General features: G+C 44.2%; 3 protein-coding genes across 10 annotated transcripts in view; 2 read left to right on the top strand and 1 right to left on the bottom strand.

Annotated features, from left to right (window-relative positions):
• Positions 1-5,223: 5,223 nt before the first annotated feature.
• LOC128344001 (uncharacterized protein K02A2.6-like) lies at positions 5,224-9,475 on the top strand. Its single transcript, XM_053293439.1, is given in 1 exon segment — positions 5,224-9,475. A coding segment is annotated over 1 exon segment (3,297 nt). The 3' UTR covers positions 8,521-9,475.
• A 296-nt stretch (positions 9,476-9,771) lies between these two features.
• Positions 9,772-19,103, top strand: HNRNPAB (heterogeneous nuclear ribonucleoprotein A/B). 2 transcript variants are annotated; one of them, XM_053294434.1, is made up of 8 exons: positions 9,772-9,953; positions 10,113-10,469; positions 12,809-12,977; positions 13,061-13,219; positions 14,117-14,248; positions 18,065-18,152; positions 18,246-18,398; positions 18,477-19,103. In XM_053294434.1, the coding sequence occupies exons 2-8, from the start codon at positions 10,147-10,149 to the stop codon at positions 18,536-18,538; spliced, it is 1,086 nt and encodes a 361-aa protein (XP_053150409.1). In that variant the 5' UTR covers positions 9,772-9,953; positions 10,113-10,146; the 3' UTR covers positions 18,539-19,103. The 2 variants fall into 2 exon arrangements, with proteins under 2 accessions (XP_053150409.1, XP_053150410.1); XM_053294435.1 differs by lacking the exon at positions 18,246-18,398 and having other exon boundaries at positions 9,774-9,953.
• Positions 18,913-21,834, bottom strand: part of PHYKPL (5-phosphohydroxy-L-lysine phospho-lyase) — a 21,396-nt gene continuing 18,474 nt past the window's right edge. For all 7 annotated transcript variants that reach the window (XR_008315832.1, XM_053294428.1, XM_053294430.1 and 4 more), the window contains one exon: positions 18,913-21,675. Coding sequence is in view for 6 of the 7 variants with exons in the window: in XM_053294428.1 (XP_053150403.1) it covers positions 21,653-21,675 (23 nt within the window). In the remaining variant the exon portion in view is untranslated. The remainder of the gene's footprint in view (positions 21,676-21,834) is intronic.

Here is a 21,834-nt window from a genome sequence, read left to right as displayed (position 1 = left end):
AGTGGGTGTGATCTTTAAGAAATACATGGTGTAATGTCTGGTCTAGAAGTATGTGTGGAGCACTGAATGGTGCTCCAAAAGCTTTATCTAAGACCGGGACATCTCTTCCTGGGAGAGAGATCAGGTTTTCTTTTTGTGAATGATCCTACCTCTGGGTCCTTGCCAGTTCATTAATGTTGTGATAGGAGACTGGGGATGTACCATGCTTATCTGGGTAGTTGTAGGAGCATTTAGCAAAGCGAATCCCATCACAATGGGAGTTAGCTACTTCTCTTGTCAAGGTCTCTTTGACCTGGGTCTGCTTGCTTTCTAGCTTCCTCCCTTGTACAAGAGAGGCCATGGGGGGGGGGGTGTCTCCCTACAGTTGTGTGTTATTCTGACCTTGGGGAGTGCTAACCCATATTTACTTGTGCTAAGCAACCAAACTGCATAGTTTGCCAATCGGGCATATGCAGAGTTCACGATTCTGTGAGTTCAGGTATCCAAGGTGGAGGTAGCAAGCCTGCAACTCCAAATCACTTAGAGGGCTTCATTTGCAGCCCCAAGACAAGCTGTCTCAGCAACAATACTGAACTAGATGGACCAATGGTCTGACACGGTATAAGGCAGCTTCCTATGTTCCTAAGAAAAGGTTGTGGTGACTGAGGGAAACCGGGTTTGGTTTTTCTTTTCCACCATGTTTTGTATATTTTTATAATTGTGTAATTGTACTTTTTAATACTTTCATTATTGTAATTTATGTTTTATTATGCTATTTTATTCTGCCACTTTGGTGGCAGAAAATGTGGCATGGAAGTTTAAAAATATTATAATTAGGAATGTCAATGGTGTGCTGGAATCTATAACTGATGTCTGGAACTGGAAAACTGAAACTGTTGATGTCAACTTGAGAAGCATAACTGGGACTGTGAATTAAGAATTTTAGTCAGTTACCTGCACTAAACAAATGAAGATGTTAGCTGAAGATGATTAGTACATCTCAGATGTTAATAAGATAGGAGGCACAAGTTCATGAGCCCACTTTTTGGAAAGATAACATGGTGATCTTGGAAGAGTCACGGAGGCTGTTCTTGTGTACATCCTAACCCAGGCTAGCCCAGCCTAGATTAGGTTGCACATGAGAACCGTTGGGATCAGGCCTGATCCTGGCAGGGTAGCGCTGGCTTTTAGCCAGTGCACCATCAATCCAGGCTTCAGGATCATGTCTCACCTCGGGCTGCATTTAACCTGAGGATACACAGAGATGGGCACCTAGAGTGACCATCTTCTGGGGGAATCCGCTTGGTGCGCAGTGCATTGTGGGATATGTAGAAGCTGGGATGCATCGCCCCGGCCTTTGGAGCTCTTCGCTGCCTGGCGCAGCAGTGGATCATCTGGGAGCGCAGTCTGTGCTCCCAGCAACGTTCTATGGCTTTTTGGGGTGGGGGAGGTAAGATTCATGCAGCCTGCCCCCTACCCCGTCGTGTGACTGGGCTCACTATGTGAAAACCTACTTCACATTGTTATTAGTAAGAAAAATTAGATAAGAGTTGCAAGTACCAGTTCTTCTAGGATTTCCCATTGCTGACCTAGCATTCTTATTGAAGGATGCCATCATTCCCCTGGGACACTACTTGGAACTTGTTATTCCATTGATTGCCCGCTTAGGACCCTGTTATACAACTGAAGCTCCATAGTCTGAACATATTTTTAACCTACATAATAATTTGCTTAATTTTAGGTAGGTCCTATGAGGGAATACTTTACAGCAGACAGAGATAAGGAACCTATTGATAAGGAAGTGTGCCTTGAAACTTATACACATTTATTCAGAAATAAATTCTACAGTGTTTAATGACTTCCATGTGCTTAGAACTGTAGTCTTAAAAGGCTTGTGGTTGCAATCTTAAGCATAAAGTACGCCCCATTGTAATTGGTGGCCCTTCCTTCTGAGTAAAAAGGATAGTGTTGTAAGGCTGCAGTTCAGTTCTGTGCAAATTTACTTAGAAGTCCCATTTAATTCAGTAGAATTTACTTCCATATCAGTGCATGTACAACTTCAACCATGCAGTCCAGTCCTATGTATGTTTACTCAGAAGTCATTATTACTTATATAGCATTATATATAGCACTTTAAAAAGAACAAGAGGGCTGCCGGGAGGAGCTTACAGTTTAGATATTGACACAAGGGAGAGATATGGAGGCTGTGTTAGCAGGGGAAGAATGTATGATTGTTTCACTAAACTTAAACTTAGTTACATTAGTGAATGGGGACTAGGAGGCTTTGCCGATAATTTAACCAAAACGGTGGGTTTTGAGAAGGGTTTACTAGTTTGGTTCACAGATGTGTACATAGGCCTGCAGCCTTAACAGGAAGTCATACTGAATTCAGGAAGCCATACTGAATTCAGTTCATTTATTTCCAAGTAAACATGCATAGGACTGACTTGTTACAAGCTATAAGGAAATATCACCTGGTGAGCAAGATTTGATTTATATGCCAATTTATTAGCATTTAGTTGTTCATAACACAACATCTGCTACAAATTAACGAGTAAAATAGTACAAAGTCACATTACAAAATCTGAATCACTGTACTTTTTTGGGGGGGCACTCTAAACAGGAGGCCCTCATTATCTGTGGTTTCAACAACCACATTTTTGCGTATCCATGGACATGTCTTAGAGACCCAGAGTCTTTATTTGTGGATTTAGAAATAGGTACATTTCATCTATTAGTGGTTTTGAGTGGCCAGAAAGGAACCGGAAATGACTTCTGAGAACAGAACCTCTGTGGATAAAGAGGGCCTCCTGTATTTCCCAAACTGATAGCAATAGCATTTCAAAAACAAACACTTCACATCCCTGACTAAAGAGCACTCACTACCTCCTTTTCTCCATCCTTTTACAGCATGAAACCACCTTAAGTGGTGCAGTGGGGAAATGCTTGACTAACAAGCAGAAGGTTGATAGTTCAAATCCCCACTGGTATGGGAAACACCTCTATCGGGCAGCAGCAATATAAGAAAATGCTGAAAGGCATAATCTCAGACTGCACGGGAGGAGGCAATGGTAAACTCCTCCTGTATTCTACCAAAAGAAAACCACAGGACTCTGTGGGCATGAGGAGTTGAAATTGACTTGACGGCACACTTTACCTTTATTACAGCATGAGCAACTTTTATAGGGCTTAAGCACCTCCCCTTCACTGGAAGAAAAGGAGGGCCAGGCCCCTTTCTAAGTCCATAGAACTATGATTCAATAGCCAGCCAGCACCAAAACAGATTTTTCTATCTGCAAGTACAAGGCCTAACTTTCCTAGGGGGCGTGTTTTAGTCAGCAAAGTTCTGGATTCTCCTTGCCACCATCATTTGCTTGCTGCCTGTCTGTCTGAGGAGCAGCACTTTCCACTCACCCACTCCCTCTGGGTTGGGGTACTCTGCCCAATCCATAGTTCCGTCTAGACCAGGGGTTCTTAACCTGGTGGGGACCATGAAGTAGGCCCAGGTAGTCTGTGGAAAATATCTGTTGTGCTGCATTGAAGTTTCTTTCTGATGAGCCAGACATGTAGCAACTATTAAGGGAGGATTATGCTGCTGTACCATCCATAGAGTACAGTGCCGATCCAATTTATACTGCTGTACTATTGACAGAGTGAATGGAGATGATAGCAATGGCCTGTCATGCTTCTGCCACTTGGTCACCTGCTTGTGTGGTGTGAATAAATGACAGAAGGAGCTGCTGCCTCTGCTCACTCATCCAGGGGAGGAGCTACCATTGGGCGAACGGGTTCAAAGAACCCGGGCCACCACCAATCAGGGGCCGTGAGTGTGGCCCCAGACACGCCCCCCCATGTCTGACATCAGATGTGTGGCCGTTATTTCGGACCCAAACAGGGCTGCAGGGCCCTGTTTGGGGCTGAAATCAGCCGGTGCTGCATTGGCTGGAGTAACTCTCCCTGCCTGGGCTGCTGCTGCCAGCCTTGCTGCAATCCTGCACTCATCTGTTCCCTCTGGATACAGCTTTACAAGACAAAAGGGGTCTCTCCCTGTCCACATGTCACAGCTAACCTAAACCACTTTGGAGCCTAAAGAAAAAGGTGTTATTTGCAGCTGCTCCTTGCCACTTCCTGGGGGGCTGTCACTTGCTTGAGCCTGTGACATGTGGAAGTGGTTGCAAATAACACCAACTGCTGCCTCTACTGATTTGCTCTCTCCCTTATGGCAGCACGTCTATGACTACTGGACCTAAGGTGAGCTCCATTCTGCCTACTGTACTCCCTGCCGCGAGAGTGGCGAGAGCCTCTTCTGCTTTGTCACCTGTTTGCGGGAGCAAGTTGTTGAGGTGCTTGAAAGGAGCTGCTGCTTCTACTCATCTGCGTGGTAGGATGGGAGTAGAATTGGGCCTGCTGGGCATCTTACCAAGGGCATGTTTTTAAGGGCCCCAAAGTCTAGTATTGGCACCCTTGGCACATGATGCTCATGATACAAGATGTGTTTTGTTTTCTTCTGCATAGAGTATTTGCTTTATGAGAAATAGTTGATTTGTCAGCAACTTTGGCCTTAGTCAATGCATACAATGCAATGTTCAATGCATATAAAATGTGCATAGCAGGGGTATAGCTATAACTGAGCGGATGAAATAACCCCAGGGCCCCCAGCTCCACCCCTCCCTATTTTCTTCATTATCTCCCTCACTCTGAGGGGCCGCTGGGGAGAAGGGTAAACATGGGCCCCCTCTCCCCTAGTTATGCCCCTGCTGTGTAGTCTACACATGTAGAGTTCACAACATGTCTGCACATGTTGAATGCATTATTCACACATTTATGTTAAAGCAGGGACAGTGATGCACTTTCCAGCTCTACCAGATACTTTTGAGGGAACTGTACCCAGGCTCACTTTCGTAGTGAAGGGACTGTTATGTCCAAGCGAGTAAATATCGTGAGACCATTTTATTAGGATAATTAAGGTACTAGCGGTTTCAGTGCCATAATTGGTTTCAGCTGTATTAAATGTTATTTTATTGTATAATTTTAACTACGGGCTAATTGTTAGAGAGCCCACCCTTTGTAATGGTCGGCAGCTGGTTCCAGAGAGTATATATTTGGAGCTGGCTGAGAGCTAGCAGTGTCGTGTGGAGTCTTGAACAAGAAAGCTGAAAATAAAGTCACTGAAGATTTACCCAGCGTTGTTGGTCTTCTCATTGGGGCTGTTGAACACAACATATTGGCGGCGAGGGTCTGAGGATGAGTTCCTACTCACCCAACATTGGGCCGTTTTGTGTCTCGGAACCAGATAAGTGGAAACTTTATGAACTTCAATTTACCAACTTCTTGGTTGCTGAAAGGATAGACGGTGAGGAACGACAAAAGGCATGTTTTCTCTCCCGTTGCGGTTTGCCTACCTTGGACTTGGCGGTGAATCTCCTGCTGCCCCGGGACATCGTGACTGTGTCCCTGAAAGACATTTTGGTCATGTTGAGGGGCCATTTCAAACCTACGGTGTCAATCTTTCCGGCGCGGCTGGCATTCCACAGACGAGATCAGCAACCGGGAGAGGCTGTTGCAGACTATGCGGCAGCACTTCGTTTAGCGGCTGCTCCGTGCCAATGGGCTGAACTGGAGGAAGCCCTCCGGGACTGGTTACTGCTGGGACTATCGAATGAGGCGGCACAGAGGCGGCTTTTGAAGCAGGAGAGTTTGTCCTTTGCAGAAGTTCTGAAGGAGGCCCTTGCATCTGAAGCTGCGGATTCGGGAGTCAAGGTTTTCAAGCAGAGAACTGTCGAAGTGAGTGCTGGGGGCTCCACTGTACAAAGACAGGGAAGCCCTGAGTCAGCCACTGATTCCAGTGAGGCCGAAGACGACGTTGGGAAGGTGCGCCAAAAGACTGGCAGGGGCACTAAGGGTTCCACCGCCCCATGTGCAGGGTGTGGCAACTGCCATGTGCGTGCAAAGTGCCCGTTTAAGAACGCTGAGTGCCACGGTTGTGGGAAACGGGGTCATATAGCAAAAGTTTGCAGGCAAAGAGCGGAAGGGCGCCGGGGTGATGGTCATCGCCAGTGGAGGGACCAGTCTGTGTCCAAGGTTACCACGGCCCGCCAAAGGGAATCTAGGGTGCAGGTGGCTACAGAGAGGTTTGTTGTGGGTGTATCAATACAAGGGACACTTACCTCGATGGAGATTGACTCGGGAACGTCTTACTCGATTATCTCACAGAGGGACTTCCAGAAGATTTCGCCTGCTGCCTGTCCCCGTCTACGTGCGCTTAAAGTGTCTTTACGTGACGTGCAGGGGCGCCATATTCCGGTATTGGGAATTGGCACGTTTCATGTAAAATTCAAGGGTTGTTCCGCACAGCTGCCTTTGGTCGTCGTGAAGCAGGGTTGGAATAATTTGTTGGGGGTCCAGTGGTTTGAGCCACTGGGAATTGCCTTTACAGGCATCCATGTCGTCGAGACTGATCCTATCCAAGACATTTGTGAGAAATATAGGGAAGCATTCCAGCCAGGATTGGGAACCTATATGGGACAACCTATTGCTTTCGACTTGGATCCAGGGGTACAGCCCGTCAGATTAAAGCCTCAGCGGGTTCCGTTTGCGTTGAAGGACAAAATAGAGGAGGAACTGGACAGATTGGTCGCCCAAGGGGTTTTGGAACCGATTGACTCCGCCCCTTGGGAGACACCGATAGTGATGGTGTTGAAGGCTAACGGGGACATTCGAATATGTGCAGATTACAAATGTACTATTAATAAGGCGATTCGTGCAAATGCTTATCCAGTTCCAGTCGCAAGTCATTTGTTGGCCTCCTTGCATGGAGGCAAATGTTTTGCTAAACTGGACTTGGCTCAGGCTTATCAGCAATTGCCAGTTACATCTGAGGCAGCGCTATGCCAAGCTATAGTTACCCATAAGGGAGTGTTCCGGGTAAATCGGTTGCAATTTGGGGTGAACGCTGCTCCTGGCATTTTTCAAGCGCTAGTTGAACGCATTTTGAAGGGAATTAATGGGGTGCTGCCATATTTTGATGATGTTCTCATTTCAGCAGAAAATAAGAGGGAACTGGCTGGAAAGTTGGGGGAAGTGTTGCAAACTTTTCAGGATGCGGGGTGGCGAGTAAAAAAAGAGAAATGTGTTTTGCATACTGAGGAGGTGGAGTTTTGGGGTTTCAGGGTCACTTCTGAGGGGATTAGACCTTCTGAGTCCAAAGTTTGAGCTATTTGGGGGGGCCCCTGCCCCACCTCAAAAACAGAACTGCAGGCGTTTTTGGGGTTGCTTAATTTCTATCATGCATTTTTACCGCAGAAAGCAGCATGGGCTGAACCGCTGCATCACTTACTCAGGAAACAAACAGTGTGGCATTGGGGACCCCGTCAGGAGAAGGCGTTTAAAAGGGTAAAAAGTTTATTAATGTCAGAAGCTATCCTGACTCATTTCGACCCTAGGAAACCCATACTGTTAGTATGCGATGCGTCCCCAGTAGGTGTCGGGGCTGTGTTGTGCCATGATTTGGGAAATGGGTTAGAGGCGCCAATTGCTTTTTACTCCAGGTCATTGACCAAGACTGAAAGGAACTATGCACAGATAGACCGGGAAGCGTTGGAGATTATTGCAGGGACAAAGAAGTTCCATGACTTCATCTATGGGTGGAAATTTACCATAGTGTCAGATCATAAACCCCTCCTGGGCATTTTTGTGCCAGGGAAACAGACCCCCCAAATTCTGTCACCCCGAATGTTACGCTGGGCGATGTTTTTGCAGGCATATGATTTTAGTTTGATCCATCGTCCTGGGGCAGCTATCAGTCATGTGGATGCATTATCTAGATCCCCCATCCCTTGTGAGGAACCAGAAGGGACCAGGCATCAAGTTCTGTTGAAAGAGGCATTACCCAGCCCTCCTGTTATGGCGGTGGATATCGCCAGAGAAACAGGCAGGGACCCGATGTTGACCAGGGTGCGGGGTTGGGTGCAGAAGGGATGGCCGGTCAAGCCCCCATCAGATGAGTTTAGGGTTTTCCATCAAAAAAGGGATGAGCTCTCTTTAGAGCGTGGTTGTTTACTATGGGGTCAGCGAGTTGTGATACCGGAGGTTCTAAGGAAGAGAGTCTTGCAGGTTTTACATATTAGCCATCCGGGAATTGTGAAATCTAAGTCACTGGCACAGAGCTATTTTTGGTGGCCCAGGTTGGATTTAGATGTTGAAAAATGGGTAGGGAGTTGTGTGGATTGTCAGGCATCGAGGCCAGAGGAGCCGCAACTGCCACATAGGGAGTGGGATACTGCAAGAGGACCATGGTCCAGGATCCATGTGGATTTTGCAGGCCCATTCAAAGGAACAATGTTTTTGCTGGCTGTTGATGCCTATTCTAAATGGCTAGAAGTCTTTCCAGTCACTGGCACAACTTCTACTATCACCATAAGAAAGTTAAGGCAACTATTTAGTACTTTTGGGTTGCCAGATGTGTTGGTCACGGACAATGCTTCTACATTTACATCTGCTCAGTTCCAGGAATTTTTGGACAGGAATGCAATCCGGATGTAACTTCGGCCCCTTTTCATCCAGCGACGAATGGGCAGGTAGAAAGGCTAGTAAGAACTACAAAGGAAGCGCTTAGGCGCATGGGGCCAGGGGATTTAGAACTACATCTGTGCCAATTCCTCCTAACTTATAGGGTTACGCCCTTGGTGTCAGGTCAGTCACCGGCAGAGGTGCTCATGCAGAGAAAGCCAGTCACCCTATTGGATAAATTAGATCCAGGGCGTATGGAAGATAGAGGTACAAACATCGGGGTGGCATCGCCTAAGAGTTTTGTAGTGGGCCAGCCGGTCCACTGCAGGAACTATGCCTCTGGTCCCGCCTGGACTAAGGGTAATATAATGGACCAGACTGGCCCTGTTTCATATACAGTACAAACAGAACTTGGGCAGGTCTGGAGGCGTCATGCCGAGTAATTGCGGCATCGGGTGACCAATGGAGATGGTGGACAAGAAAGTGGGCAGGTTAGTAAGCCAGAGGGTGACAAAGAACAGGTGGTTGACCTAGAGGAATCACACGAACTAGAGCAACTAACTGAGGAGCAATCCGAGGCTGATGAATCAGCTAGTCAGGAGCCTGTGGCAGCCCCAGCAACAGAACTAAGCTCAGAGAGGGTTGTTAACACTCCCCAGCGGTCCAAAAGAGAGTGTGGGCCCCCGAGGTATTGGAAGGATTATGTCGCTATCTAAGGGGGAAGGGATGTTATGTCTAAGCGAGTAAATATCGCGAGACCATTTTATTAGGATAATTACGGTACTAGCGGTTTCGGTGCCATAATTGGTTTCAGCTGTATTAAATGTTATTTTATTGTATAATTTTAACTATGGGCTAATTGTTAGAGAGCCCACCCTTTGTAATGGTCGGCAGCTGGTTCCAGAGAGTATTTGGAGCTGGCTGAGAGCTAGCAGTGTCGTGTGGAGTCTTGAACAAGAAAGCTGAAAATAAAGTCACTGAAGATTTACCCAGCGTTGTTGGTCTTCTCATTGGGGCTGTTGAACACAACAGGGACATACAGTAATTTACACAAATATGTACAGGCTAATGTCCGAATAGAGGTTCTGAATCTGTCTGCTTTCAGAGATGCTTCCAGGCACAGCTTCAGGCCGTGGGCGCGGGAAAGAGGGAACGGAGCGCGTAAGCCTGCTCCCAGCAAGTGAGAAACTCCCTTCGAGATGACTGACTGGCACTCTCAGCCAATCACCGGGAGGCTTGTTGCTGCGTGGCCGCGCGACCCATTAAAGGAGGCCACGCGAGAGCGCGCTTTCGCCCTCTGGGTAGTGCTGCTGAAGCGCCGCTGTTTCGTGTGAAGCAGAAACTGCGCGGGAGGGAGGAGCTGCCGTTGCTGACGACATCGGCGGAGACCGAGGCAGCTTCAGACGGGGCTTTTGGATCCGGATCCCGACTGGCCTGCGGGGGTTGTCACAGGAGCGGATTTTAACGTGAGTATCGGAAACCGGGGGAGAGAGAGAGGCGTCGCGGGCCTGTGGCGGCGGGGAGGCGGGGCGCCCATTTTGTGCCCGCAGCAGCAGGCCTCCTCCCCCCTCCCCCTCTGTAGGCCGCGCTGACGGGCGACTTCCGCTGTGGTTGCTCACACGCAGGTTGAGGTAGCAGCGCGTTCTCCAGGCAGGCATCATGGCCGAGGTGGAGCACCAGCTCGGCGCGACCCAAAACGGACACGAGGCGGCGGCGGCTGCAGCGGCCGAGGGGTGCGCTGGCAGCGGCGGCGACGAGGAGCAGCCCCAGGAGGAAGAGCAGCAGCCGCAGCCACAGCAGCAGCAGCCGCCTCAGGAGGAGGAAGAGGAGGACGACGACGAGGAGGAGGTGGTGGCGGCCGAGGCCGGCGACGGGGACGAGGAGGAGGCGGGGCAGTCGGCAGCCCCGGCCGAAGCGGCTGGCAGCCAGAACGGGGCCGAGGGCGACCAGATCAACGCCAGCAAGAACGAGGAGGATGCCGGGTAAGCGTGGCGGCTTTCCCCTTGGCGGGCTGGTGTGGCGGGCTGGGCCCCAAGCCGCTTCCATGCGGCCCCGCGGCAGGCAGGCAGGCAGGGCTGTAACGGAGCGGGGCGGCAGCGGCTGCACCGTTGCGTGGCGCTCGCGGGCAGGAGCAGACGATGAGTCAGGCCTGAGCCGCAGAGCCAGCGGGCGGCAGCAGGCCCACCTCCTCCTCCTCCTTTGTTCTGGCGCGGCCTTTTGTTGGCGCCATGTGGCGGCGGCAGGGGGAGGGGCGGGCCTGTGTCGCCTGCCAGGGCCGCCGTGTGGAGGACTCGCCTCCCCTTCCTGGGCGCGCTTTGGGTAGCGGCCGTACCGCTTCCCGCTCCGGGGCTCGGCTGTTTTTCTCAAACACGCGCCTGCCTCGCTGTCTCTCTGAACGGCTTGGCGGAAGCTCGCTGTAGCCTTCCGAAGCGCGTTGGAGAAGAACTAGAGCACGAAGCACATTGCCTCCCGCGAATGAGCTGAGGAGGAGCTGCATTCCTGGGGGCGCGTCTGTAGTATCGCTGCTGCAGGGGTTGTATAGTTAGCTCGGTGTGCTTGTAAAACTTCAGCTGGTGTTGGGTATCTTTAGATGACTGTTGGATACTTAAAATGAGGTTCAACCATTTGTGACTGCACCTGAATTTGATCAGCTCTGTCCAATTTCTTACTGCCCCATTGTTATAGTTCTAGCTAAGAGAAAGCTAGACTTGGAAGTACGCTATATTTCCCACCAAAAGTGGTTGTCCAAACTGAAACTCTTTGACTTGGTTTTGCTTTACACTGTTGCTTATAAAGAAGTGGGTACTTTGGAGCCCATGGGGTTACTGAAGTAGATGTCTCCTAGAAGACTTTCATGAAATGCCATGTTGCACCTATATCCAAAACTTGTTCCAGGCAATTTAGTGCGTGTGAACCACCTGAATCACTTTTCTAGTCATGTTCAGTGTGCAACTACTAAAGTGGGTTGTTTACATTCAGTATATTTATTTAAAAGATGTACCATGGTTGATTGCTGCTAAGTCACCTTTTTCTTCTAGATAAAGCTAAGTACACTTGTAGGAAGCAGTATCCCAGATTGCTTAGTGCACAGCAATTGTGTGGAACTTTACATATGCGCAATGGGAACATAATAAATATTAGCTTGTATCCTAAGTTTTTCAGTAATACTAAAAGGAAAGATTGTACCATTGAATTGATGTCGACGCCTAGCAATCACATTCATGTGATTTTCTTGTTAGGATACAGGAGTGGCTTACCAGTGCTGCCTCCCATGGAGTTTGAGATAATGCCTTTCAACACCTCCCTATATAGCTTCTGCCCAATATAAGTGACTAAAATTTATTTACTAGTCACAGTCTGGGAAGCACACCAGTGGGGATTTGAACTAACAGCCTCTTGCACTCTAGGAGAGCTGCTTCCCTGCTGCACCACAGTTACTAAAGGGCTACTAATTTTCAATAGAACTCTTTCTAGTAAACTTAATCAGGATGTTAGTCACTGACTGCATTAAAGGGCTGATTAGTTTTGTTAACTCTGTAACAATGTTATTTTGAATTCTGTACTTACCATTTGGGGCTGACAGGTAATTTGACCAGTGTTTTTAAGCCCAAATGCAAATATTAGAACTGAACTTAAGGGGAAATATAGTATCTAATCAGTAGAATAGGAGACTGCATAGCTTATTAAGACTCATGCCTGTATGTTCATCAGTATTTGCTTTAACGAAACTGTTTTAGTCCCAGTTTCCTTTCTGTCATTCATAAAATAAACATATCTTGGACTAAGATTTTGTTGCTTTATGCTATGCAGGATGGGTTGGCTTTTCAATTCTGTATCTCCTGAAATGTCAGAAGTATGAAACTTGTTTCTCATGTTCTGATCATGTATATGTAAATTTCTAAGCAACAAAGAATAGTATCCTAGAAGTTAAAATTAGTGTTCACTTACCTGTTGTTTTGATGAGCCTTTGTACCTACAAAGTGTGAAAATAAGTTATACTTAAAAATGATTGGTTTTCTTAACTGACTTGAAGGATCAGTATGCATGCTTTCTGTTTTAATCATAGCTAGCTGAAACCTGAAATCAATTATTTGGGAGAACTTTAATATAATGTAGTATGTACTTGCCCATTTTCCAGGTTACTTAATACCCATAGTAATATAGAGGTGGAGTGTCTGTTCGTGTGATTGAAAGAAAGTGGATTTCGGCAATTACCCATTTTATATTGACATCTTGAAATTAAGATATAGCTGTAAGCACCATTCTTAAGTGCATTGTTATCTTGTTGCTATACTAAAGCAAACACTCTTAATTGTTTCAGGAAAATGTTTGTTGGTGGCCTCAGTTGGGATACAAGCAAAAAAGACTTGAACGACTACTTCACAAAATTTGGTGAAGTGACTGACTGCACAATAAAGATGGACCCGAATACAGGAAGATCAAGAGGTTTTGGATTCATTCTCTTTAAAGAGGCAGCAAGTGTTGACAAAGTGAGTTGGGAAAAGTAAAAACTTGATCTTAATACTTTGGCAAATTTTTGCGTAGTTTCATCCTGACTTAAACTGTGTTGTAGGTTTTGGAGCAGAAAGAACACAAGTTAGATGGACGAGTGATTGATCCTAAAAAGGCAATGGCAATGAAAAAGGATCCTGTGAAGAAAATATTTGTTGGTGGACTTCACCCAGAAGCAACAGAAGACAAGATCAGGGAGTACTTTGGAGAGTTTGGAGAGGTGTGTAATTTGGGCAGTGTTTTTAATTGGGTAGGGGCTAATATTTAATTTGAAAATTTAAAAAGGGTTCTAAGGTAGCTTAATTAAAAATGCTGATTGACAAGCCTGACTAAGCATGTAGGTTTTGAGTCCCACCCTACGGGCGTCCTTACACTAACCCCTGTACTAGCCCCTGAGTCCTAAAGTAAACATACTGTTATGGAAGAGGGCTTAGTGTTTGGAGCATTCCCTGTGCTCTGGAACTGATTTTTAAAACCGGAAACACATCACTAAGGGCCAAAGTGTCTGCAGGACGTGAAGCACATGCACTTCATTAGGATGTTGGCTGTTGTACATGCAGTGGAGTGCAGGCTTGAGTTGGCTGCTGTAAGACATAATGCGTGCATTGATTATATACCCACACCTCCTTGCTTTCAGCCCATCAGGAGTTGGAAGCATGTAGGAATTAGGGGTATGCCCGACACACGTTGCATAGACTCATTGCTCATAGAGTAGATTGATATCTGAGTTTAAATTGTTACTTTCTTATTCCAGATGTTAAGCTTTGTAGTAATTTATGGTGCTACTATCATAGCACTTTTGCAAGCAGTTTCCTTAATGAGTTCTGTTTGTTCATCAGCTTTGAGATACAGAATCTTGGAGTGAATATTTTGACAACCAAATATATGAAAACCTTACACCACTATCACCATGGTTAGATAGAACACTAGCCACTTATGCATGTATGGCATTATTCTGTGAATTGAGACAGTCTTGTTCCAAGAAGTTCCAGATATTTGACACTTGAATTCAGTTTCCATAAAGAGGCAGTTTGGTGAATTCTCAGCTGGCCTGAATTATCAAGTAACATATGTGGTGGATAAATCTAATGAGACTTAAATTATTGTGTTTCATCAGATTGAGGCAATTGAACTTCCAATGGATCCAAAGACCAATAAAAGAAGGGGCTTTGTGTTCATCACGTTTAAGGAGGAAGATCCAGTGAAGAAGATTTTGGAGAAAAAATTCCACAATATCAGTGGTAGCAAGGTAGGAATGTCTGACTTGACTAATTCAAATGTAAAACTTTTCTAGAAGGTGACGTTATTGCTTTCCTCTGATCTTAATATGAAAATAACTTCCCCTTCTTATCCATGCCTTCAGAGGTGAAGATGCATAGTATTTTAAAGTTAAAGTTGTGCCATCGAGTCGGTGTCGACTCCTGGCGACCACAGAGCCCTGTGATTGTCTTTGGTAGAATACAGGAGGGGTTTACCATTGCCATCTCCCACACAGTATGAGATGATGCCTTTCAGCATCTCCTTATATCGCTGCTGCCCGATAAAGTTGTTTCCGATAGTTTGGGAAACATACCAGCAGGGATTTGAACCAGCACCCTCTTGCTCCCTAGGCAAGGTACTTCCCCACTGCACCACTAGATGGCTCATAATATTTTAAAGTTAAAACTTCAAAAGCTAGAAGCATTAGTGTTAGGCACAGCTTCCTGCATTACTGTAGCATGTAACATAAGGTGGATTGATTTCAACAAAGATGACTAAATTATTGTAGATCACCAAAGAAAAGGAATATTTGCTTATTTTGAAATCCATATTTTCTGAATAACCATACATATTAACTAGTTGCTATAAAGTAAAGTGTAACTGTGTTGACCCAGTCTTATTGTGGATGAAGTACATGCATGTGGAACAATGTTCATAGGGATAATAGAGTCCTGTTCGCCCCTTGATCTCAGTACACAGGCAGTTACTGCCTCTATCCTAAGGCCATTACAGGAAATATCCCAAAGTGTAAAGTGTTTACAGGCTTGCTGTTTCCTGTAATGGCCTTGGGATAGCGCTTGTACACAGTGTGTGTGGCAGGTCTGTTATGCTCAGTGGAATACTTCCATGCATAGGAGTCGCGGCCACAATGGATTGAATGAAATACATACATTTCTAGCTAAATAGGAGATTTATAAACCCAAGAGCATAATCCAAACTGTTTTTTGCAGCCCATATTCCATTTATTTTTCAGGACTGGGTCAGACTACACATGGTTGATATGTTATCCCTAATGAACTTCGTTACTTAGTTTTCCAGTAACAAAAAACTAACTTTAACAAACACCCACCAGTTTAAGTAACGAACTGGTGAGTGGGGTGGGGATGATTGGGTCAGCAGTGTGGGACAAGGCCTTTTAACCCTTTGCCCCCTCTGTTTGTCCTAGGAGGAAAGTTCCATTAATTAACTAATTAATTAAAACTTTTATACCGCCCTTCCAAAAGGCTCAGTAGGACCTTGTGTGATCTTAAATTGAGACCACAGAGGTCTCAGGACCACAGAGGTGACAAAGGGTAGAAGCCTTGAATGTCATATTTGTGGTCTGGATCTCCATCCACTTCTTGCTATCTGGCTATCTAAAATATACCCTGCCCTTCCAGTACTCTACTGCTTGGGGTGGCTCACCCCAAGATACAATGTAATAATAAGACACAATGTAAAATAAGACTAATAAAATTAACCAAATTTAAGTTAAACAAGTTAAAACCAGGCTAAAACCACATTTAAAATTACATTTTTTAAAAGTTGCAAATTAAAAGCTAAAAAACAGATCTATAAAAATGAAAGAACCTATCAGATATAAACAGAAATGGAACATTAAAAAGCCTTGTTAAAAAGATGTGTCTTCACAGGGAGGGAGCATGGCGAAGCTCTTCAGGGAGGGAAGTTTACTAAAGAAAAATCAAGCCAATCAGGACTAACAGTACATTAAACGTCACATGTAGTTTGTCCTTTTGGCCCTGAATCTTGGAGATGGGTCATCAGTTTTTTATTACCTGGAAGTATCCTGAGTAAGAATACTCTTGAAAGTGGAGGCCACAACCTTGTGCACACTTATTTAAAATTATTGAGCAAAATTGGACTCAGTTATTAGTAAACATATATATCATCTGATTGTTAGAAAACATGTATAGCATCTGATGGTAAGTATCCAGAACTTCCCAGAAGCAAGGGCTGGTACTAGCTGGACAAAATATAAGATAGTCCGTATAGATTCATACTAGTGAGACAGGAGATGAATTCACGTGTAGTGCCAAACCATTCATGGGCATTAGCTTGAACTAGGTCTGTCTTCTGCTTTTGCAGAAATGTTTGTGTCTGAAGCATGATAGCTTGACTCAGATTTGTAGCCCTCACTCAAACCATAGTTTGCCCATTCAGGTATAATGGCAGACTATAGCTTCCAAAGAAGAATGCCTACATGGGATGCACGTGAGCAAGCAGCTTTTCATGTACTGCTGGTTTGAAGTGGCCCACCGAATATATCTCATGTACCCTAGCATTTGTCAAGCTTGCTAGTCCCCAAGTCCAGTAGGAACCAGTAAAAAGCAAGCATCTTAAGATTCTTGACCTCAGAAGTCAGAACTCTTTCCAGGGCTGGCTACCTAGAAAAGCAACCTTTTAACTATGTGTAGGCATTCAGTTTTAAGAGAAGAATAGGCTTTAACTTCATTTGAAAGGAAATATAATTCATTAAAATAGTATAACTGATTATATAACTGACTTTTGTTATAGAAATCTATTAGACAAGTCCATAACTTTCATTATTAAAAAGAGAATGGGTTTTAAGTACCAAACTTAAAGTAAAACTACCTCTCCTGAATAAGAGAAGTAATGCTCAGATAATCTGCTGATGGGAATACACAAGGCAAAGCTTGGGTAGTTTAAGATGGTCTTTGCTCTAGGTAGTATTTAAAAGCTCAAAGTCAAGCTGCCATTGATTGGTGGGGAGATGGTTCTAAATGGAGAAGGGTATGGTAGGAAGCACAGAGGTCCAATGGGAGACACACACACGAGCTTGTGCAAAAAGAAATCACAGCAGCCAGGAGAGTGCCATCAACCTAGTCTGAGGGAAGTTTCGTAGCTTAGAATCCTAGGACAAACTGGTCTACATAGCATTGTCAGTTGAAGAGCGTGTGTGTCAGGTGGGGTGTGTGTGCGGAATAGTCACTTTAAAACTTTGACAAATGGGTACCTGATCTGCCCTCCCACTCTCACTGTTTCTGTGTATTATAAAGGGAAACATGTGCATGTAGATGTTTCCTTTAATACACAGAGGTACCAACTGCCTTCTCAGTTGATACACTACACATTCATGTGTATTCTTGTCTGCGGGTGTTCCGAGATTTGCTCTTACAGCTATTATCTTTTAAATGAGCTTAAGTAGAGAAGTGACCATCAAGAATTTTTAAAATTCTGATTCATTCTAGTGACAGGATTACTTTGAAGCTAAACAAAGATAACGCTGTTTAAGGGTTCTAGTATCCTGACAAATGCTATACTTCCATTAGTAGTGAATGCTATACTTCCATTGCAGGTTTGTACTCTTGGCCTTGGTGTTTCTATATTTGTGTTCATACCCCATCTGGAAACTAGGGCTGTGCACGGAACTGGCATCTGCTGGTTCTAAGGTAAGGACCAGGGAGGGTGCTCTTCCCCTCCCCCACCGGCATTGCGGTTTGAAATGGTCCATTTGGGGCTGTAGTGTACCTCCTTACCTCCCTGGTGCTCGTTGGGCTGGAAGTGCACTTCCAGTCCAATGAGCACTGGGGAGGCAAGGAGGTACGCTACAGCCCCGAATGGACCATTTAAAACCGCAGTGCCAGCAGGGGATGGGAAGAGCACCCTCCCCAGTTGTTAAAGGTACCCCCCACCTTCGAAGGTCCAGAAAAGGGCCTCCGAACCAGTTCCGTGCACTTCCCTACTGGAAACCTGAACTCTTCAAATTGTCCATGGTTATAATATGGGGAAGTTGTACTATTCCTTTAAAGGGTATGTGTTCTTAATATAATCATTGTTCTTTCAGTGTGAGATAAAGGTGGCACAGCCAAAAGAAGTATATCAGCAGCAACAGTTTGGTTCTGGAGGTGGCCGAGGAAGAGGTGGAAGAAGAGGTACGTATTGCACGCAGTACTTTAGTATGGACACATTCTAAAACAAACGTCTATACTAAAATGGGATTTTGTGGATGGTTTTCCTTTCTATAGCTCAAAGTCAAAATTGGAATCAAGGTTATGGCAATTACTCGAACCAGGGTTATGGGAGTCAAGGATACGGCTATCAGCAAGGTTATGGTGGCTATGGAGGCTATGATTATTCAGGATATGGGTATTTTGGATATGGACCGGGCTATGATTACAGTAAGTAAAGAGAACTGTATTGGGTATATGCAAACATAACTAAATAGCAGTTTAATGCATTTGATCTCTTGTTCATAGGTCAAGGTTCATATGGGAAGGCTCCAAGACGTGGTCATCAGAATAACTACAAGCCATATTGATCAAAGGTATTCAGGTATGCAGTGGCATGCTGTTGTGCATAAGCTTACTGCATCAGTTTTGTACTCAATGCTGTAGATGGACATTACAATTATGTACCAAATTTAACTTTACAATAAATTTCTATGGCCTGTTATGTGTATCTGAAGAGCTCCCTGGAAATATCTTTGTTTAATATTTGCAGATAATAGTTGTCTAGACAGTGTGGTGTGTAAATTTCAGCCTTGCTGAAGATTAATGATTTTATTGATAGGTAAATTGAAACTGATCTTGAGGGTCTGCTTAAACCTGCAGCTCTGCATCTGGGGACTGCCTCTTGGAGTAAACTGTGGTTGTTCCAGTTGTACAGAATGAGATGCATCTTAGGGAACCAGTGTCACTTTCCACCTTTTTATTTTGTATTGGTTTTGTGTCATACATTTCCTGTAACGGAAGTGTTAATTTTACTGTACTTTTTGGTACCTTTTTGGAATCTAATGTATTGTAAGGTATTTTACATGTGTTCTGATTCACCATGACATGGATATTGATGCTATCCTAGCTTTTGAATAAAAAAGCATAATCCAGTGTTCGGTGCCATTATTCCAGTTATAGCACAGTGGAAATAAATCCTAGAGCTTTAGTGGAAATGTTGGTGTCCAGTACATAAATTTCAGAGGTTGGATTCAGAGCATGTTCTAACCCTAAAATTGATGACTGACCAGCAAAAGTTGATTAAACAATTAAATACTCTAAAGGTAGTCTGTCTTGTAAAGCTAAGAAACAAATGGTAAGCAGAACTTTGGTGTTACCCAGCATTGTAGCTTTCAGGCAGGATTGCTGACTTCTAGGTTAACTATCTGTTACTGATTGGCTTGTGTTGGAGCTGGGGTCACAGGAACCTAGAGAGATTACTTGTAAAATTGGACATATAAACTAGTATAGGGCTCAAGGCTGTATTTATGCACATGAAAGGCAGTGTCAGACATGCTTACCACATCAAATTCTGCTTTTTTGTATATGTGAATTTAGTTTAAGCAATTAGAAATCTGGAAACATGATCTGTCTCATTATATGAAAAATCAAGACTCTTCATGTAGTACATGCATTATGTCTGAAGTCTCCCAAGGCTTATTAAGGCAACAATCCACTGGCTGCACTTAAAACTGTCAACCTGCCTGGCTTGGTTCTCATGCATTTTTAAACTATTGTTTGAATTGGGAATTTAATGTTTCAAATACTAAAGTAATGTTTTCAGTACTTCACTGTTTCCAAGTTCTTTTAAACTACTCTGCTAACGATTCTGATCCATTTTGTAGTTCTATATGCTTTCAACAGAAATTGGATAGAACTAGTGGTGCTCTTCAAAAAGACACCCACCCTTAAAGTAGTATACTAAACTGCCTCAATGTTTTTTGAATTTAAAATATGTAGTGTTTAATAATACAAATCTGTAGCTGACATGAGTGTTGCTGCAAACCTATTGCAACCTGCCTCTTAAATAGATTTAGGGAATTGGGAATGGACTGATGCGTTTTCTTCTGAATAAATGTTAAGCGTGGTCAATCTGGGTTCTGAAACCAACCTCTGTGTTTTAAAACGTGCCAGCCTAACATTTAAGACCAGTGGTTGGGTTGAGACATTTTTGCTGAAGACAGGAGAGGTAGCATATGACCCTAATCAGGTTGTAGGCTGACTTTTTCATAGTGTAGTAGGTAATGCAGCTTTTGGAGGACCCTCTATTAGAACTAAGTATTCAAGCTCATACCTAGTGGATGCATTGCTGCATAAATATTTTATAGACCTCATGTTTTGCTTGCAAACAATACAAATGCAAAATGGGGCTTAACAAGATAGCTTTCCTTTATGGAGGCTAATTATTCAGCCCACTCTTTCCTAAACTGTGCTGTGAGAAATTAAAGGCTCTTGTGAGCAGAACATAACCCCACAAAATATCATGCCTCATCTCTAGCCTTGCCTCTTTCCAAGTAGCCTCTACTGAGGTGGATAATAATGCTGTCTCTCTGCAGTAGGTGGAAAAGGTGTGGAAGAGATTTGCATTCTGTCCATACTAATTATAAACCAGACTGAGTTAAAAACACACACGCCCCAAACACCTTTTTATCCACCTTAATCAGGATTGTAGCTACACAGAAAGATGACACCAATAAAGTGAATTGTGCAGAAAGATTGGGTGTCTGCCCTAATAGACAGATCTCTTGATGTTTTGATAGAAACTGTGTAGTCATAGCAGCCTTTTGCTAGATCCAGATACTGGTGCTTCCCTCCGAAAGGTTCTGAATGAAAAATAAAAGGTGGATAAAGAGAATGTATTTTCCATGTAAAAATGTTTGCCAAGATGTAGGAGAACTTAATTTTCTGCCTAAAAACACACTTTTCCTGTGAGATACTACTGTATTTCCTACACAAATTCCAAAAAGTTTCCATGAACTACTGCACAACCAACTGCTGAAATATTTTAGATGCAAGCTTTGTTAAATAGCTGCTGCTTCCCTTGTTGGTAGCTGAATGGTGGGTGTTTTTTTGTAAAAGTGGGGGGGAACATGCCTAGAATTGACTGAAAGATGGTAATGTTATAACTTATAGACAGGGGATTAGCATAAGTAATGGTTTGGGTTCTGTAACCAGTGCATCATAAGCATGGCAGCTTACATTTTCTGGATACATCACTTGTTTTCTACTGTACTAAATGAAGAGTTGAGCTAGCAGATAACAGCTGTAGCTTTGAACTTTCTGTACCATCAGCATTCTAACAAAAATACAATAGACTGAATAAATACATTCAGAAAAAAAGTTTGCTATTGTAGTTTAAGTGAAATATATTAGAAACATGGTAGAATTCAGTGCCATGTCTGTAACCTGTAAGAGATGGAATGAAAGTATTAAAGATCCACATTTTAAAGCCAGCGAATGACAGTTTTCTTATTACTTTAACAATGTGTTTTAGATTATGGGTTGCTGGGACATACTTGGGTTTATGGAAGCTATTTACACTTAATTGAATGGGTTCCCAATGGAGAATTCGGTATTTGCTCTACTGCCCATTTTCCCTTTTCAGAAGTGTAATGTAAGGGGGAAACGTGAATACTCACCCTTTGAAGTAATAACACATTCCTCTAAGCTTCTCCTTTCTCTAATTCTGCAGAATAAAATATTAATCAGAGTGATTTTCCATCTGGCAAAAGTAAAGGCCAGTGTTACTTTTTCAAAGTGACCAGTAGTAAACATTGTTCCCATTTCAGAACATGTGGGGTTCTCTATCGTCAGGAATGGATAAGCCCCCAACGCTAATTTCCCA

Source organism: Hemicordylus capensis, chromosome 2, assembly GCF_027244095.1.
Source record: "Hemicordylus capensis ecotype Gifberg chromosome 2, rHemCap1.1.pri, whole genome shotgun sequence".
Classification (NCBI taxonomy): domain Eukaryota; kingdom Metazoa; phylum Chordata; class Lepidosauria; order Squamata; family Cordylidae; genus Hemicordylus; species Hemicordylus capensis.
Note: the sequence above shows the minus strand (reverse complement) of the source record. Positions and strands in the feature narration are given on the sequence as shown.

Excerpts from the sequence above, each read along its gene's own strand:
- HNRNPAB (XM_053294434.1), top strand. The coding sequence starts at position 10,147 with ATGGCCGAGGTGGAGCACCAGCTCGGCGCGACCCAAAACGGACACGAG. Across the intron at positions 10,470-12,808 it reads AAGAACGAGGAGGATGCCGG|GAAAATGTTTGTTGGTGGCC; the intron begins GTAAGCGTGGCG and ends TAATTGTTTCAG. Across the intron at positions 18,399-18,476 it reads TGGACCGGGCTATGATTACA|GTCAAGGTTCATATGGGAAG; the intron begins GTAAGTAAAGAG and ends TCTTGTTCATAG.